This window comes from Ursus americanus, chromosome 8, assembly GCF_024610735.1.
Source record: "Ursus americanus isolate L20-20 chromosome 8, mUrsAme1.1.p, whole genome shotgun sequence".
NCBI classification, from domain to species: domain Eukaryota; kingdom Metazoa; phylum Chordata; class Mammalia; order Carnivora; family Ursidae; genus Ursus; species Ursus americanus.
In genome coordinates, this window is record NC_142134.1 from 29,873,408 (window position 1) to 29,893,011 (window position 19,604).

The window sequence follows — 19,604 nt, forward strand, 5'->3', positions numbered from 1 at the left end:
TATAGCATTCTATATGGTTCTGGACGAACTAGAGTCCTATTGCAGAATGATACTTTGGATTCCTCCCACTTTATTTGCAAACTTAAGATATACACCAGCTCTCCTGGTATGATAGTGATAGTAATGGGTGACCTTTAAAAAAAGAAGTAGTATTAAAATGTTTGGTACAGTGTCCTAGTACAAATCTAATATTTATATCTTTGGATGTGTACTTTCTTATTCTCCCCTCCCCAGATTTTTCTTAGAGAGCTGGAGTTCCAATTCTCCTATATTCTGTAAATCTAAATGTATTGCTTAAAAAAACTAGAACAAAGACAGTCTACTGCAGTGCATAGGACGTGTACAGTATCTTGCTAGCTACTGGGGTATTATCCTTGTAGTAAAATGCCTTACCTCACTGATGGAAAGCTGTCCTCTGTTCTGTATATATGTATATTAAAAAAAAAAAAGACCAAGAGAAATTTTGTTATTTAGTTCTCATATGAGGAAAAGTTCCTTAAGATGAAACTGTTTTGTAAAACAAAATGGAAGAGTACTTGCAACTTGGACAAGTTACTTCACTTTCTTGCATTTTTTTTACATTACTGTCTTTTTGCTGCATAAAGATGACAATCTGTCCCCCTCCTATATTAAAGAATTGTTTGAGGAAACAAGCAGAATGATAGATGAGCAAACATTTACGACATAAATGTTCAATTTAAATGAAATTACTTATTTGTCACTATGGTTACAATTGTTATTTGTTACTACATTTGGACAATATTGTTTGTGATTTAATTTCTGGATTACAAGATTTTATGCACAATTGTCTTATATTCCAAGTTAGAACTTGTTTGGGTACTTTGTCTTTAGTTATTTTACATATCTTTATCCTGAGCTCATCTCTCACCAAAAAAAAAAAAAAGAAAGAAAGAAAAACTAAAACAAAACAACAAAACAAAAAAGCACTTACCACAGTGGGGATAAAGGGGTAGGCCCTTGTCTTAATCTGATCCCATGGGTTCATAACAATCTGATGTTGTTGAGAAGCCTGGAGATATTGGAGGAAGTTCAAGTTCCAATAAAATTGGTTGATTTTGTTCTAGAGAGAAAGAAAATTATCAATATTTATTCCAGTATCTCCTCCATGGGTCAAAGCAGATCTTGGCAGAACCAAATTACATAGATAATTTGTCAATGGTGGCAAATTTACCTAATACAAGAATAGTGTAGCCACATAAAACTTATTGTAACTGTGTTTACTTTATAGTAAATTGCAGAATTAAGGAAATTATCTGTTTAATTAAGGCCTCCATCCAGAATAATACCTATGTGAAAATAACAAATTCGGAAGAAAGCAAAGGTCAGTGTCTGTCATTTCTTTTCCATGTGTATAAGAAGTCTGGGCTTTAGAGTCAGATAGAACTGAACTTTAATTTCCTTGCTCCTGGGGACTCCATGACTCCGATCATATTGCTTAGTCTCTCTGAGCATTACTTACCATGTAGGATTATATCTGTTAAAATATAGAGCAGTTTTCATAGTGTCTTCTATTTATAAATATATAATATAAAAAATAATTTTATATTTTAACTATATTTTTCTATCTATCATATATCTATCTATGTCTGTCAGGCTCAATACATTTTCTAGTAAATACCAGAACCCTTTGATCTGACTCTAAGGATTTTCTTTTAGAGAGTAATTATGAAATCACAATGGCATCTTTCCTTAAAATTTTCATTTCATGGAGATTGGAAATAAATAGTTATATAAAATGTCAATTGGTCTTTAGCATTACCTGAGAATAATTACTGGATAAATCCACAGTTGCATTAAGTGTGGTAAAAGGGGAAAGGCTACTGGAGGCATTTTGAACAAAGTATAGGAATGCTCCTTATAATAATTAAAGTTCCCTAAAAAGAGAGGTTTTATTTGGAGAGTCCCATTTTTAAGTGTTCAAAGAAAGACTGCTCCTATTATAAAGGTTTTTGAAGGAATGTCTGTTCTGTGTAGGGAGATGATAATAACACTTGTCACCTTTTTAAGTTCATCTATCCACTGTATTCCAAGCATTTTTAACATAATTTACATATGTATCATCTAATACTATTCTGCAGGGTCAATATAGATATCTTCACTTTTAGTTGAGGAAACTGTAGGAGAGGTTAAGTAATGATTTGTGAAATTGTGGTCGGAACACAAGTTGCTGACTCCAAAGCATGTACTCTTCCCTTGTGCCCCTGGCAAACTTCTCTAGTTCACAGAGGATGGGTTACATGACCTCCTATGTGTGGCATGGAAACCTTTACTCTTGAGACTTCTGTCTATGATGCCATTGTCGGAAGTTGAGTGGGCAATGACGTGATGCCTCAACTGCATTGATATCTAACCTCCATCATTTAAACTTGAAACTATTTTTCTGGGGTTTGTAACTCTTTCAAAATCAGTTGGATAATTGTTCAACACTTACTTTTCTTAGAACATCCATCTACACATTTGACAAGGTAACAGCTAGAAATTAAAAGTAACAAAAATAGGAAAAAATATTACCTACTATAAATTTGGGGATAATTATCTAATTGGGATACGATGAGTTATGTGAACATTTGGGAGAAGAAAGAGCCGTAGTATGACAGTTTGCTTAAAACTATAATTTGTACAAGAAATTTACCAGTTGTTGTAGGTAGTTCATTTTTTCCACAGTGGGCTTAACTTTCTGTTAGGAAAACAAAAGCATTTGCTATAAAAATACACAAAAAGAAAACACTGCTGATATTAATTCATTTTATTTGAATGAAAATCACTTACCTCTTTGGGAACTTCAGCAGACTCCTTAGGGAAGAAAAGAAGGACTAACTTAAGTGCATGTTTTAGCCTTGGAATTGTACCAGAATGGTAGGGTCAGTTTATTGGAATATTTGGGGCCCGTGCCACTACTACGGAGAAATATACCATTTTATTCTGAATTCAGTAAATTAAAACCTTCATCACCAGGGCTCTTGCTTTGTGTCAAAATAATAACATATGACTGAAAATATGTTTCATTTCAAAGTTTTCATCCATTCTACATTATTCCTACAATATCAAATGCCTAGAATGAATCTAGGTGACAAAAAAAAATTGCAAAGTAGGCCTAGTGAGGTGTGTGGTAAAGTAAATCCTCCACATTTTTTTTTAAAGATTTAATTTATTTATTTGACAGAGAGACACAGCCAGTGAGAGAGGGAGCACAAGCAGGGGGAGTGGGAGAGGAAGAAGCAGGCTCTTAGCAGAGGAGCCTGATGTGGGGCTCGATCCCAGAACGCTGGGATTACGCCCTGAGCTGAAGGCAGACGCTTAACGACTGCACCACCCAGGTGCCCCCCTCCACATTCTTTCTAGAGGATATAATTATTATTTATAAGTGACTATTGGCTCCCCATTTGAGACAAACCTTGAGCTTAGAGAAAGAGTAAAACATGCTTCCTAGACACTAAGTAGGAAGATTTCGGTCTGAGCCTCAGGCCAGAAGGCTGAGGGCCACAACTATGCTTCTTCCCTTCCCAGATACCTTTTCACATCATGCTTTTTGCTTGGATAGTTCTACCACAGCTGTTGTTTCTTAAACCAGTGACCTCCACGTCTTAATCCATTCCCTTATTCACCTCTTGAAGCAAAAGGTTCTCAAATTTTATTTTGTTTTGTTTTATTTTATTTTATTTTTTTAAAGATTTTATGTGTTTATTTGAGAGAGAGAGAGCTGGGGAGAAAGGCAGAGGGAGAGGGAGAAGCAGATGCCCCGCTGAGCAGGGAGCCCTATGTGGGGCTCCCAGTTCCCTGGGATCATGACCTGAGTCCAGACAGATGCTTAACTGACCGAGCCACCCACGCACCCCAAGAGGTTCTCAAATTTTAAAGTATATCAGAATGCCCAGGTAATTCTGATGCTGCTAGTTGAGAGTGAATACTTTGAGAACCGCTGCACTAAACGATATGGAGAGGTTTTTCAGGATCAAACTATGTCGAAGGCAAATTGTAGGCTCTTGATTTGACACGAGCTTGATTTAAAAATGCACTTTTCTCTGCAGTCAGATATCTGATGTCTCTATCAAAGAGAACCAATGTACACTGTGGTGTAGATAGCCACTTTGAATCTCCCTAAAACAACATTGTGTTTGCATAAATGATTTCTCCATTGCTTACCCTGTACGTGACTCTGACAAGTTAAGACATACTTTGCTGGAAATCTAGTATTTCTTGATGAATTTGCTATTTGATGTTAAAAGAAAAGATCTTTTAATTCACAAAAGATCTTTTAATTCACAAAAGATCTTTTAATTCACTAGATGATCTGCTAGAATATTCCTTGAAAAATAATAATAAATATCAAAATCTGGTCACTGTAAGAATTCCTCAGTATTATTCTTAAATGTTAGTGGTTATTGGGGTATTTTTCATGTTACCTACATGATCACAAATATGATAAGTTAGAAGGATTGAAATAACAGCAATAAAACCAGGTTGTTCATTATTAATCACCTTTGGAAAACAAGTGGAAAAGATTAAAATGATCTTGTAATTAAATAGAAGTGTCTCAAAAGAATATGAACCAGGGCTGCCTGGGTGGGTCAGTCAGTTAAACATCTGCCTTCGGCTCAGGTCAGGATTCTGGGGTGCTGGGATTGAGTCCTAGGTCAGGCTCCCTGCTCAGTAGGAAGTCTGCTTCTCCCTCTCCCTCTGTGATCTCTCTCACTCTCTTTCAAGTAAGTAAATAAAATCTTTTAAAAAGCAAAGAAAAAAAAAAGAATATGAACCAATTTAGATGGATACTACTAAAGTGAGTGGGAAAAAATGGTCATTTTTAAACCACTTATAAATCTCTTTCCACTTTATTAAAAGAGGAAACTTATAGATGTTCCCATATGCCATTAATGTTCTAATATTACAAATAGATAATATGAATCCAAAATTGTTCAAATAAATACAAATTTCTCACCAATTCATTTATGTTCCTTGTGGTTTCCTTGAACAGAGAAGAAAAAGAAGTATATCTTTTATCCCACAGCATTGTTTGTAAATATTTTCTCCTGACTATAAAAGGAAAAATTCCTCTTCTATGAAGAGAAGTGTTAGAATAGATTCATTTTCATCGTATGAGTTTTTTTGTGAATTTTATTAGAATTTCCCATTTGGTGATAAACATGCAGTCAGTAGTATTTACTGTCATATTTATTGTACATATTGTTGTATCTGCAGAAACTGTTATATTTATTATTGTATCCCTAGGGACTAAGATTGTGTTTGGTACATAGTTCTTGTTCAATAAATGTTTGTCAAATGAATGAATGAATACACAAGATTAATTTAGACAATGCATGGATAAACTTTTTTTCATTTTCATCATCACTATTTATTTTATTGTGTTTGTAAAAAACATATCACTAGGCCAACTAACGTATGTTTTAGAAGTAAATATATATTTCTTCTATGATGAGTTGAGTTTAAATGAGTCAGTTTCAAGAAAAATATTATAATAAGAAGTAACTTTTTAAAAAGAAAATGTTAAGTTTGAAGCTTCTCAGAATGAAAACCATTAAAAGATTGTCCTCCATTCCTCACAGAATCTGGAAATCAAGTGTATTAGCTGATTCAGACAAAAATGTATTTTCTCCAGTTTAATTCTTCATAGAATTAGGGTAAGAGGGTACAATTTTAGTGTCATTCTTTTTTTTTTTCTTTTTTTTTTTTAATCTTGGTTTTCAAATTTGATTGACGGGAATGTGTTTTCCAAATCCAGGTTAATTTCAGTGTTTTTTCAAAGTAATATTATATTTTTACTTCACATTGTACTATAGATGTGAAATCAATATATACCTCACATAGGATGTGGGACAAATATCTCCCTAAAAGAAAACTATACCAAGAAATATATAGCATTTATTGAAATGCAGTATAATATTCTTGGTCATAAAGTGATAAAGAAAATACAACTTTGTGAACAGAAGTATACAGAACTAGGGAACAAAAGTGAAAATGATGGACCATTAAAAAGAAACGCAGAGATACTCTGCTTCAACAATGTGACTTGCAAATGGCTCACAAATCTTTCTCTACAATCCCTTTCATGTTAGTCCATAGCATTTTGGTGAAGCAATGGAAGACCTCACCATTTTCACAATTATAGCTAAAAATAATACTCATTTTGGGTGAATGAAAGAATGACCTATGTTTGATAGAAAAAGATATCTCATCAGTCAAGGATTAATAGATTGAAAAAACTAAACTTTACCTTACTAGGATAAATGACCATATTCTTTTCCTGCTTAAATTTCTTTAGAACAAATAATTCTTTTATAATCTTGATTAAATAAAAAAAGTTAAATTATATACAATTTAAGAAGTTAGGACTTACTTCTTGGGAGGTGCTGACAGATTCCTTAGAAAAAGAAAAAACAATATAGCTTAATTTACCTGGATTGTGGTCATACTAGCAATAAAATGTCAATCTACAACCATTATCCATTGTGTAGATCACATTTAGCCTCTGCCTGAGTTAAACAACAAAGTTGACCAAAGTTTCACTCTCTCTACATAATTAATTTACTATATTCCAGATAATGAACTCATTCCACATTATTTTGAGTTATGAATAATTGAATCAAAAGCTTTCCCAAATATCATCCATAGAGAAGAGAGAGAAGATATTCTATTTCCACTGTACAATTTCCAATTTTCTTTTATTTTCATTACTACCATTTTTCTTTGGTATTTTTTAAAAAGGTGAAACGCATCACAGGAAACATGAAAATCTTTCAATAATACTGAAGATGTCTTTGGGCAACTGGTATGCGCCCATGGCCAGAAAGTCATTTGGAAATTGGCATTTAATACGGATCCAGAAAAACATGAGTCCTTATTGCAGAAACATAGAATGGATTGACAAAATATACAGTGTTAATCATGACTTCTGAGCTAATATCATTACTATTGAGAGACCTTTAGAAAAAAACCCACAAATTTAATTTTGGTAATTAGGATGTTTTGGTCTTTACTCCTCCCTATTTTTTATGGTTGCACTTCCAATTTTTTTCTGACACTATAGTTCTAGTCTCATTGGTTAAAAAAAGAACTATTGTAAAGACTTACTAGTTCAGTGCATATTATGTTTTTACTAGATGAAAGGATTTTATGTTCTATTAAAATGTCTTACCTCACTGGAGGAGTCCTTTTCTGTCTTCTGTATAAAAAAACAAAAACAAACACAAGTTTCAGTTTTATCAGTTATTTAAAATGCAGATCTGTCTTGTTGTCATTGTTGTTTTGGTGACATGGGCTTTTAGAAATCTCTTTCTGGGAATGTTTAGGGTGTAGTTGAATGTTTTCCCTAATATCCATAGACAAATCATTCTATATTTCAAATAAATCCTTGTTTGGCTTAATATATTTCTTACTTTTGGGAAGTGGTCGGGTTCTTAGTTTTTAAGTACTAATCCTGTTACAGTTTAAAATCTGAGTGCAGATGTGCTACAGAATCTTAAGATGTTTTAATACCATGAGATTATATTTTATTTAGTTTATGTTGATTTCTGGATTTAATCTTAAAGGAAAGATTGAGGACAATTACTGATTTAGAGGGAGAAGGAAAAGAGTGGTTAAGACTAGTAGATTATATGGGGGCATCTGGGAGGCTCAGTCAGTTAAGCAACTGACTCATGATTTCACCTCGGGTCATGAGCTCAGGGTTGTGAGACCGAGACCTGCCTTTGGCTCCACGCTGAATATGGAGCCTTCTTAAGATTCTCTCTCCTAGGGGCACCTGGGTGGCGCAGTCTTTAAGCATCTGCCTTCGGCTCAGGGCGTGATCCCAGCGTTATGGGATCGAGCCCCACATCAGGCTCCTCTGCTGGGAGCCTGCTTCTTCCTCTCCCACTCCCCCTGCTTGTGTTCCCTCTCTCGCTGTTTCTCCGTCAAATAAATAAATAAAATCTTAAAAAAAAAAAAAAAGATTCTCTCTCCCTTTCCCTTTGCTCTGACCTCCCCGTAGACCCCCTCCCCACATGCTCACTTGTTCTCTTTCTCTCTCTCTCTCTTTCAAAAAAAAAAAAAAAAGAATAGTAGATTATAAACAGAAGAAACACTCAAACTTGGTGTAAAACTGACCTCTGAAGTGTTATTATGATTATTTTTTTCTATTTACCTAAATATAATTCTTACCCTAGTTTTGCTCGTGAACTGGCTCTAAATTTAAGAAATAAAAACTGTCCAAGATTTATGTGTGAGATATGGAAACACAGGGGAAACAGAGAATTCTGATCACCTTAACAATGTGCTGCAGTTGTGGGGAGGGCAATATTGGGTATGGGAGAGGGATCGATAGTGCGGGCTGCAGGGGAAGGAAAAAATCAGTTACTTCTGAAGAAGTTAGTAGATAACATGTGTTTTCAAAGCACTTCACACGACATATCTTGTCAACCTATCATTTTGTGATATGAATATTTATTATATTCTCACTAGAAGAATATTATACCTTGAGAAGTTAAGGGATTATTTTGCAAGAAGTTATTTGGCAGTGATTTTCAAAAGTAACCACTCTTCAGCGCGTCAGTGTTTCCTGTCTAAACATCATGGATTCTGAGCTACTGTAACCAAGAATAGTGAAATTCTGACACTTGTTGGAGAGATGGTTTTGGAGTCTACCTTTTATCTGTGGCTTTTCTGCACTTTTCAAAATATCCTTGTTTTATCTCAATATATTTTTTACTTTTGGGAAATGGCTCTTGGAGTAAAAAAAGTTCCCCAGTACATTCAAGCAGCTCTGGAAGGTAGTGTATGGCTTTTAACGTATAACTAACGTCTCCTCAGTCCTACAAGAATACGTTATAAAAAGTGTTTTTGTTAACCTTGATACCTTGTATAAGACAGGTCAATGATATCTTTCATTATAAGTTTTAAAGGTCACACACTTGCCTCTGTTCCCTGCTGCCTACCCCTGCCATAGTCTGCATAAAAGATTCACTCTTCTTGTATTTAAATAAGAATAGATACTCATAAACATCTTATTATACTTACATGCTTTGCAAGAGCAACAGCCAAAAGGCAGGTAAGAATGAAGAACTTCATGTTTACTTAGTCCTGTAAAATAGATATGTAGCAAATTAATAATAGTTTTGCTCTCCTTAAAAAATCACACATTTCCTTATTAATTACATATTAATTTATCTTTGTTCCAGACAATTAGGAAAGTATAATGAAAACTTGGGTAAAAGCAGATTCACTTGAGACAAACATGGATATGAATTTGACAAGTTCTTTATAAGGAGAAGTTTTATTAACGGAATATAATGTAAAATCTGGGTTTCTAAAACGAGGAAGTTCCTTTTCAGGTATAGCAGGTTAGTAGGTGGAAATAATACTGTGTCGGGTGCAAGGAGGTCTGGGTGCAGCTCAACCTGAGCCAGGCTGATGAAACTGGAGCAACGCACTGTCACTGCACTGCATCTCATACATGCAGCCAAAGAGAGACCAGGAAAGGAGGAGACTGATTTTCAGCTCAGTGTCTGATACTGTGACTATGTATTAGTCCACAAGGTTTGCTGACTATGTACAATTTAGCTTTCCCAGTGGTTAAACAAAAAACTGAAAAGTGAAATAGCTATTCTAATGTGTTTTTGATCTATGACAGTGCCTTGCTGTCAAGATCTACAAATATTAATTTAACCGTTTTTAAAGGGTGAGACTTTATTTTACTCAAATAGTATTGAATTTGCTGGTGATCCTTACCTATGCGCTTCTGTGGAATGTGTCCATATAGGCACTGTTTGGTCTTAAGATTTGCATTGCCTGAATTTGTTATTAATTTATCATTTTTACTAAAAATCTCAGGCAGATTTGTTTGCTCTTATAGGATGATGCATAGGATATTCATTTTAGAAGCATTTCATTATGACAATGCTTAAAAATAATGTTATAGACATATTATTGCCTCTTAAAATATGAAATAAATTTATTATATATAGCAGTTTACCTCAATTTTACTTAGACATTTTATTCTCCATGGATAAAAGAAATTGGAACATAGACAATGCTAACTGAGAGTTAAAGAAGTGCTTTTAGCATGTTGATAAATGGGAAACAGAAATAGTTACAGTTACTAAGCACCTGTTATATGCCAGATACTGTGTCAGGTATGTTATAAATATTATCTTGACTCCAGAACAACTGTGTTAGGTTAACATCAGATTACCAGATGAAAGAAGTGATCCAGGAGTTCACACCTTAAATACACAGTACCCTGGATTCCCAAAACCCCAGTAAGATAACCTAGCTCTTAAAACAAGACTTTGGCACTTCACAATAAAATAGAGTAGTATACTAAACATTTTACAGTGTCTAAACATTAATTGTATCCAGAAGTACTGAAAAGGAGCTAAGTCAGTAGCTTATGTTACAAAACAATTTCTCAGAGAACCTTAAAGTACACTATTAGTTTCTTTAAACATTTTTTAGAACAATGTTATTAGATTTTACAATATTATAATGCATATAGGATAACCAAAGGATAAATAAAAATATTACCTTGCTTCTTAAATGGAAAGCAAGAAGTCAGAGCAGCGAGAGATCTGAGATGGGTTATCATAGCACTATTTAAACCTGGTTCCTCCATGATATGGTGATTCTGTGGTTTAAAATACCTAAAAAGGATTTGAATTCTAAGAAGCCATGATATTAGAAGTGGTTTCTCCATCCAGTTTTTGTACCACATATTCCAAGGAGTGCTTCCACTGAAGTTGATTTAGAACATGATAACAGGAAAGAGGATGTTATCAGGTGGAGTGATTATCTAAATTCCGTGTTTGTGTGGCTTCCCTCTGCCACGTACTGGTTGCATGGTTCACAGTAAGTTTTTATTTCTTCCTAGGGGCACATCAGTGTCTTTTCTAGTCTAAAACATCTTGGATAAATCTCTAAGGGGACATTTTGGATATGTTCATTAAAATCCCATTAGTATATGAAAGATGACATTCTCCATATTCATTGCTTACTGTTTGCACCACTAAACATATGGTTATCATATGCAAGTCAATGTGATATAATAGGAAACTCAGCTCTCCTACTAACTAGCAGTAACTTTCATCAGGATTTACATTCTTAACTTCTCTTGGCAGTTTCTGAATCTGTAAAATAATAATAGTCATATGTAATCCAATTTATAAAATTATAACAATTAGCAACCATTTATGCAAAGTGAATTGGTATCTCCAGGGCACCTGCTTTCTCAGAAGTCACAAAATGAAAAGGCTATGGTAACCAGGCAGGTCACATAAGTGCCGAAAGTAGGGCCGGGTTTAAGGAAAACAAGGGATTATGGGGACTGTGGCCTTCCTGCAAGTGCACACCTGGTCTGAGGGGAAGACTTTATTCTTAGCTCCAGTCAGTTCTGACATGTGGTGGAGATGCTCCATTGTTGCCACCGCTTCCTTTTCTTAAAGATAAGCTAAGTGCTTCATTCTTTATTCAGAACGTTTTGTATATCAATGGTCAGCAAATTACAATTCTTTAAAAATTTCGTGTCTGCTGACAGAACCCACGCGCAACTGGACCTTGTCCACGTGCTGCCAATCGGAGGCTTCTGGAGACAATGTGAGTTTCTAGGCTCACGTGATTATTGAAAACTGTATCATTTTGGAAAGCCAGGTCTTCCGGTTAGCTGAAGCATTGATGTGTAAGCATGAAGATGTTGAAATTCCTAATCATTGTGCGTAGAAATCTTTGTGAAATTTACCACCCATGTGATTACATTCTCAACCCTAGGGAAGCCCAATTGTTATACATGGTATTTAACCACTTCAAACTGTTCCCCCAAAGGATTATGTTGCATGCAACTGCTATTTTTTCATCTCTTTCAGATTTTTATGACTCCTTTGCTGCTCCCTATCAGCCATTTTGTGTTTTTTTTAATGAAATCATTTAAATAACTTTGTCCTCCGAAGGAAAAGAAAGGTATTGTTTCATTGTTTCTTATCTGCCACTTAGGTTGGCCCGACACTTGGTTGATATCTGGTAAATGCTCTCATTTCCCTTAACAGTCCAGACTACTTGTCTTTAAGAGCAACAGCTCTACTCTTAACTATGGCTTTTAGTTTTTGAGAGCATGAAAACCAGACAGCCGTGCTTGTTGACTTCTGTGACTCTCCTAGGGGTTACTTCTCTATAAGGTGGGAGTCCATCTGTTCCTGCCCCACCCCCTAAGAACTTACCTATATGTTTATCCCCTTTTCCTCCAACAGTTTTACTTGCTTCATTTCTACTAGCTCCTTTGCTTAGTCTGGGGTGTCCTCAATTCCTCGGTCTACAGGTACCATGTCATCATTCTGTGCCACCCACACTAGCTCTGTTACACATTCCTCCTTTCACTCCTCACCAAATTTCTTGAAAGACTTCCTACTTGCGGCTTTTCCTTCTAACCTCTTCAATCCGTCACTTCTGCACTAGTTTATCTTCTATTGATGAGATAATTGTAATGGACCTCCTCATAGGTCTTCCATTTTCCTGTTATCTCTAAAAAGCATTTTCCACACTTCTTCACAAAGATTTTCTTTCTAAAATGGATGTTACAGATTAGGTTACTGAACCAAAACATTTGTACAGTTTCTTATACTGTCTAGAGATGTTCAGGATATTGAACATAGAATTCAAGGTCATTCAGAATCTTCTCAGGAGACATTTCTGGCCCCACTTTTTGACATGTCTTATGCCCTATCACAATCTTGCCAGAGCACACTATGAAATGTCCCAAGTTCCTTCTGGCTGGGAATGCTTTTCCATCACATTCTCTGCTTTGTAAATGCCCATGTGTTCGTGAAGCTCCAGTGGAAATTTGAAGCATGTGTGATAAGGTCTCCCAAATCTTTGATGTACTTGAATTTTTCCTTTATGCTATGAACAAAATATTTGGACAGACGCTGAAGTTGAAAACTTCAGAGTTAAGACTCTATTCAGTGAATAATTCTTGAGTACCTAGTATGTACTGGGAATTACCCTAGGCATCTGGAAGAAAGCCATGAACAAAAGAAAACTTGGTTTTCATGAAGCTTATATTTTAACTGGTTAAGTTATTAATGCATGATAAATAATAAATCATTGGTTCAATCATGATGCATACTATGGGGAAAATTGAACTGAAGAAAGAGGATAGAAAATATTGGTAAGGATGAGGTGTTCACTATTTGGTGAGATGGCCAGGAAGTGCCTCCCTGAGCAGAAGAGTAAAACTTTGAAAGAAATAAGGAAGTAAAACTTGCAGATAGTTCAGGAGGAACTGCAAAGGCCCTGGCATGTAAGTATACTTGGCACGTTTCAGAAATATTGAATAGACGACTGTGGTTGGAAAATAGTGAATTTGGTGGAAGCAAAGTCAGAGAGGAAATGGGGCCTAATTCGGAGCTCTTTGGTGTTGCCAGGACTTTAGGAAAAACAATTACACTGATTGGAAACTGATGTCAAGCAGAAGATAACTTGGGGGAAAATAGACTGAAGGATTGAGAGAAGAGCTAGCAGTTTAGAGGCTATCGTAATAATCCAGGCCTGTGATTATGGCAGCACTGAGAATGGTGAGAAATTGTTATATTCTGAAATGACTTTGAAAATTAGAGCAAATGGAACTTCATAGATTAGAAGTGAGGCATGAAAGAAAGCAAAAGTTCAATAATTACTCCAGATTTTTGGCTTCATCACCTGGAATAATTTAGTTACCATTTACTGAGATGGAAAAGATGGATAGGAGCTAGTTTGTGGGGAACACATCAGGAGCTTGGTTTTGTAAAAAGTTAAGTTTCAGGTACCAATTACAAATTTAAGTTGGAATGTAGAGTACACAGTGTACAATTATACTTAATTCCCTAACGGGATTGATGAAAATACTAAAGGGCATACTGAGTACAAGGCCCTTCTCAGTGTCAGCTCTCAAGATTTCAGCCTTTGCCGATGCTACTAGCGTACCGCTAATGGGAGAATGGAAAGAAAAGGAACCTCTTACACACCAGTTAGAAATAAAAAGCTTGGAGTAGAGAAGTTCAGTAGAATATAAATAAACAGAGAGAAAGGAAGTCCTATAATATAGGACATCCTGTCTTATTTCACTGGGCATGTGTATGTATGTACCTGTCGTCATCTTTTTAATACTTTACAGTGATTGTATCTATAGTTCATCAAGACACTTACATACAGAATGTCCTCTGGTCTAAGAATCAGGTTAGTCCAGAAGGAAAATAATGTGTGGAGCAGTTTGTGCAAAGCTGAGGGAATTAAGAGGTAGGTCATGAGCAAACAAGCACAAAGGCCCCAAAATGTTGCTTTAATACACCAGAAAAAACCCACTTTTAATCTACACATCTCCTGCCCATCGTAATAGCTATATGCGTGTGTAGTACAAGTATAAAGTAACGCCAGGGAATGAAACAAATTCCAGAATCATGCTTACTGCTGAGAAGCCCGGTTGGAAATGGAATCCAGTGGGGAAAACAAAATTTCAGTTGTATTGATAACAATCTTTCTTTTCATCAACTAAGAGCTTTTAAAAATTAAGGTATAATTTACGTTCAGTGGAATACACATATTTTAAGTGTATAAGTGAGTGGGTTACTGGAGTGGAGGTATGTAATATTTCCATCACCCCATGAGTTTCCTCCTGCCCTTCCCTGCTTGACCTTCGCTCTCAGAAACAATTACCTGAATTGATCAATAGTTAGTTTGTCCTGTTTTAGGACATTATTTGTATGTAATCATAAAGAGTATATTCTGTGGTGCGTAGCTTTTTTCACATGGCAAAACAAGTTTAAGATTTATCCATGTTTTTGCAATTATTGCTAAGTAGTGTACTGCAGAATCTACACATTTTGTTTATCCATCTCCTGTTGAAGCACACCCTAGCTATTTCTAGTTTGGGACTGTCATGAGTTCGATGCTACAGTATTGTTTGTACAAGGAGTTTTGGAGATGTATGATTTTATTTTCCTTGGATAAGACAGAGGAACAGTATTGCTATGTCATGTAGTAGATGCACATTTAATATTTTCGTAAACTGCTAAACAGTTTTCCAAGATACCATTTGCAATCATTTTACACTCCTACTGGCAATATGGTAGAGTTCCTGTCACTCTGTGTCCCACCCCACAGTTTCTGAGTCACTTTAACTTTGACCATTCTAGCAGGTGTGTAGTAGTGTATATCATATTGGTTTTAACTTGCATTTTCCTGATGATTAAAGGGGTTGAGCTCTAACCCCTACATCCTTTAGAATTTATTTCTTAGAAGCCACATGCCTCGGATGCTTTAACTGTACTATTCCTGGACAAAATTTTGCATGTTTTGGTTAGTGTAGTTATTTTTCATCCATTTAATATACCAATTAGTAAGAGGATACTTTTGAAGCCTTAGTACCCTGCTACATCATACCAAAGTGTTATGAGGTATCAAAGTCACATGTTACTGGAAAAAGTTTAAAGAAATGAAATTTATAAATAACTTCTTGCATTATACTATCTTAATTATTACCATCAATTTAAATAATTATTAAAATTATAAAAATTATGTAAAATCCTGTAAAAAAATACAGGCTAAAAATATATAGTACCTCAAATGTTAGAATCCTGAATTAGTCATATACCATACATAGTAGTATCAGAATCTCGGAATTTATTTGGATGAATCCATTTATTTTTCCTGAAAATAATGGGATTTAAAAAGGATAAATTGCTCCCTGGAGTTGGCATTTTGACAAATGCCTATACTGAAGATAAAATAAATGCTAAGAGGAAAGTATCTTTAGACAATACAAGATTATATATTCTGTTTTCTCATAGAATGCTTACAATGTAGTATCCTTTCTAACAATAGTATTTCTGTTGAAGTAAAGCATAAATATTTGAAAAAAATAGATTGTGAATAGTTCTGTGAATAAAAAGGTCTTACCTCTTCAGAATCATTAGGTTTTATGGGAAGAGAAAAGCAGGGGAAAAGATACCTTAATTTTATAATGTGGTTGAAAGTAAAATTACTACTGACCCTGAGTCATTATTATGATTAAACATAGAAGTGATAAAGATTGTTGGGTAATTTGTATACTAAACTAGCTGTTTCTTTTCTTTTCTTTAAGATTTTATTTATTTATGTGACAGAGAGACAGCCAGCGAGAGAGGGAACACAGCAGGGGAGAGGGAGAGGGAGAAGCAGGCTCCCAGCCAAGGAGCCCGATGTGGGACTTGATCCTGGAACGCCAGGATCACGCCCTGAGCCTAAGGCAGAGGCTTAACAACTGCGCTACCCAGGCGCCCCTAAACTAGCTATTTCTATTTAAAGACTTATTATACAGCTAGTAGTAAACACATATTAAAATAAAGATGTTTCCCAAGTTCAACAAACAAGAGTTTCTTAAATTTAAATATTTGTTTTGGGGGCATCTGGGTAGCTCATTAGGTTAAGCATCTGCCCTGGGCTCAGGTCATGATCCCGGGGTCCTGGGGTGGAGCCCAACATTGGGCTCCCTGCTCAGTGGGGAGTTGGCTTCTCCCTCTCCCTCCTTCTGCCAGTCCCCCTCCCCCGGCTCTCTCTCACTCACTCTGTCTCTCTCAAATAAATAAATAAAATCTTTAATTAATTAATTAATTAATTAATTAAGATTTGTTTTGCCCATAGGTTCACTATGCTGGCTTTTCTCCCTTTCTTTTATGCTATGCTTTCTCTCCTCTCCCTCTCTCTCTCTTTTCCATGCCATGTGAGGTGGTAAACTTTGGTTTCATAATTCATTTGTAATTTTAAATTCAGAGTAGAGCATGTGTTAGTATTTGGAAAATTGCCTCTAATTACATATGACTTTCCCAGTAACTAGATATGAGGAATACCTGAGGTGGAAGTTTCTTCTAGTTTTACTAGAAGCAGAAGAGAGGTCCAGAAAAGATAATGTGATGGGCCTACAGACACCACTGGACTCAGGTCAGGAAATACTGACTCAATTCCAGTGATTTTTACATTTAAAAGCATTCTGTCTATATTGAGTAATCTTTCTCAATTTTGATTTTGAGCCAGATACATCTGTGTGTGTGTGTGTGTGTGTGTGTGTGTATGGGTACGTGTGTGTATGTGTGTGTGTAAATATGTTTGGTCACCTTAAGGAGATTTTGTAAGCTAATTTGAGGAAAATTTGTGAAAAATATAATTTAATAAACATAGATAAATACATATTTCAGATTGCAAATATATTAGATACTGTTAATGTAATGAATAAGAATTTCTCCTCTAAATTTTCTCATGTAGTTATAGATGTTGCAACCACCAGAACGAGAATACAGGTAATAAATAGACAGTTGATTTTATCTGAGTCTCGATAAAGTAGATGTGATAAAGTACTAAGTCACTCATTCCTTGAGTAAACATACACCGATCATTCTGTGTTCCAAAATGTTGTGAAACTAGTGGTACAGACAAAATTAAGATTATATTCCCTGATCTCAAGGAGCTGAATTTCTCATGAATTTATACAAGATAGGTTAACCAAAATGCTGTGGGGGAATATACGTAAAATTCAAAATGTTATGAGATCCTGAAATGTTCCTGTCACCCAAACTAATAAAGCAGAGGACATCTGGGTATGGATTGTAATAAATGTTGTGCCAGACCCTGCAATATGAGGACGGTTACGGGAACAAGAACGTGAGGAAATGGAAGGTGTTGGAATGCTGAGGAGACATCAGAATGAGAGGGACTGCAGTGTAGAAGTAGAGCAAAGACCTGAGTGTGAGAGAACGACCGTCGGGAGCTGAGGCGGAGGTCCACAGGGGCCGTATCTCATTTTGGTGCTGGAGGGCAGCATGAAAGACTTTAAGCTGACATGTGATGTGAGTATAATTGCATTTTAAATTAATCACCATGGCATCAATATAGAAGAGGACCAAAGGAGGGGCAAAACAGCAGACAGGATAACCATTTAAGAGGGTGTGAATAGATTGGTATGTAATTGTAAGGGCTCCCTTGTGGACATGGCATTGGGGTGATGATTAAGAAGCAGATTGAAGACACCTTTAAAGGAAGAAGTGGTTAGCTGTGTAACCTCCACTTAGGTCAAGATACAGAACATTTCGAGCACTGCAGAGGCACACCCCTAACCCCTGTCAATAATCATCCAAGAAGTGACTGCTGTCATAGCTTCTAAATCATGTTAGTTTCACCTGATTTTGAACTTCATATAAATGGTTTTATACAGTATATTATCCTTTTGTACTTGGTTTCTCTAACTCATGTCTCCGAGAGTCACCCATGTTACTGCATGTGGTGATCGTTGCTTTATTTCCATTGCTGACAATAATCCATTGTTTGACTAAACTGTAAATCATCTGTTTTCCTCTTGATAGACATTTGGGTTGTTTGCTTTTTTTTTTTTTGCTTTTTTTTTCCTTTTACGAATAGCACTGCTTATGAACTTTCTTGAACACGTCTCTTGATGGGTATTAGCACTTATTTCTTTTGCTTATTAAAAAATTTTAATCATCAAGCACATGAAGAAGTAATTATGACCCATACTTTATTTATTTAGTTCTTATCTGCCAGTTTTCATCATTTATTTATATTAAGAACACTGGATGTTATTCAGAATGTAAAATATTAAGAATATCTTAATGAAGGGGCACTTGGGTGGCTCAGTTAAGCGTCTGACTCTTGATTTTGGCTCAGGTCGTGATCTCAGGGTTGTGAGATCGATCCCCACATCTGACTCTGTGCTGGGAGTGGAGCCTGTGTAAGATTCTCTCTCTCCCTCTCTCTGTCTCTCAAATAAATAAATAAATCTTAAAAAAAAGAAAGAATATCTTTAATGAAGTTTTCCGACATGCAGGCATTGTACAGAATTTTCAACCATGTCATATAAGAAAAAAATGCAAACATAATATTACTTTTTTTATTTGAAATAGAATCAGGAAAAAAGTGGTCTTTTCCTACCAAAAAATTTTATTTGCTGGCTTTATAAAAACATACTCAAGGATAACATAACATAAAAATTAAAAAAAATAAACATTTAAAAAAGTGAAAATGCCCTTTTTAAACAATTAAGATGTTAACTACAGTGATTGAATAAAACAAGGATGAATAGTTAGTATGTGCTATTAATTATGCAAAATAAAGGAAACTTTTAAATGATGAAAGTAAAAATATAAAACGAGACAAAACTAGATATGAGAATAAAATAACTTAGAAAAGTTCATGTCAAACTTTAAAAGAGTAATTTACTTTGCAAAAAGACTATTTATGCAAGCCAAGAGGTAACATATATAAATTCTGAGTATGAATTCTGAATTTACCTTGAGGTTAAAAGTATAATTAATTTAGCAGAATATATATTTGACTTTTAGGCAATACATGAGCTTATAAGTACTTACAACAATAAATTAGTAACTCACCTCCCTATTGGAAAGTGTCCTTTTTTTGGATCATTAAAAAAAAATCAATATGTATTTTATTGAGGCAGCTAAATAATTCAAAAAAATTATTTTGCATTTGATTTCTAAGTATTGTAGCTAGATAGACTCCCTCCAAATACCTGTTACATGAGTTTGACTTTTAATGTATATATCACTGTGGCACTTGGGTGGTACAGT

At 35.2% G+C, this 19,604-nt stretch overlaps 1 protein-coding gene across 1 annotated transcript in view; it reads right to left on the minus strand.

The window, feature by feature from the left end:
* PRR27 (proline rich 27) overlaps window positions 1-9,081 on the minus strand; it is a 29,639-nt gene extending 20,558 nt beyond the window's left edge. Inside the window, exons 1-7 of the mRNA XM_087863914.1 lie at window positions 9,031-9,081; window positions 7,172-7,198; window positions 6,374-6,397; window positions 6,251-6,292; window positions 2,791-2,814; window positions 2,654-2,698; window positions 953-1,081 (exon numbers count right to left, since the gene is read on the minus strand). Coding sequence (XP_087720040.1) covers window positions 953-1,081; window positions 2,654-2,698; window positions 2,791-2,814; window positions 6,251-6,292; window positions 6,374-6,397; window positions 7,172-7,198; window positions 9,031-9,081 — 342 coding nt within the window. The remainder of the gene's footprint in view (window positions 1-952; window positions 1,082-2,653; window positions 2,699-2,790; window positions 2,815-6,250; window positions 6,293-6,373; window positions 6,398-7,171; window positions 7,199-9,030) is intronic.
* Between the last annotated feature and the right edge of the window lie 10,523 nt (window positions 9,082-19,604).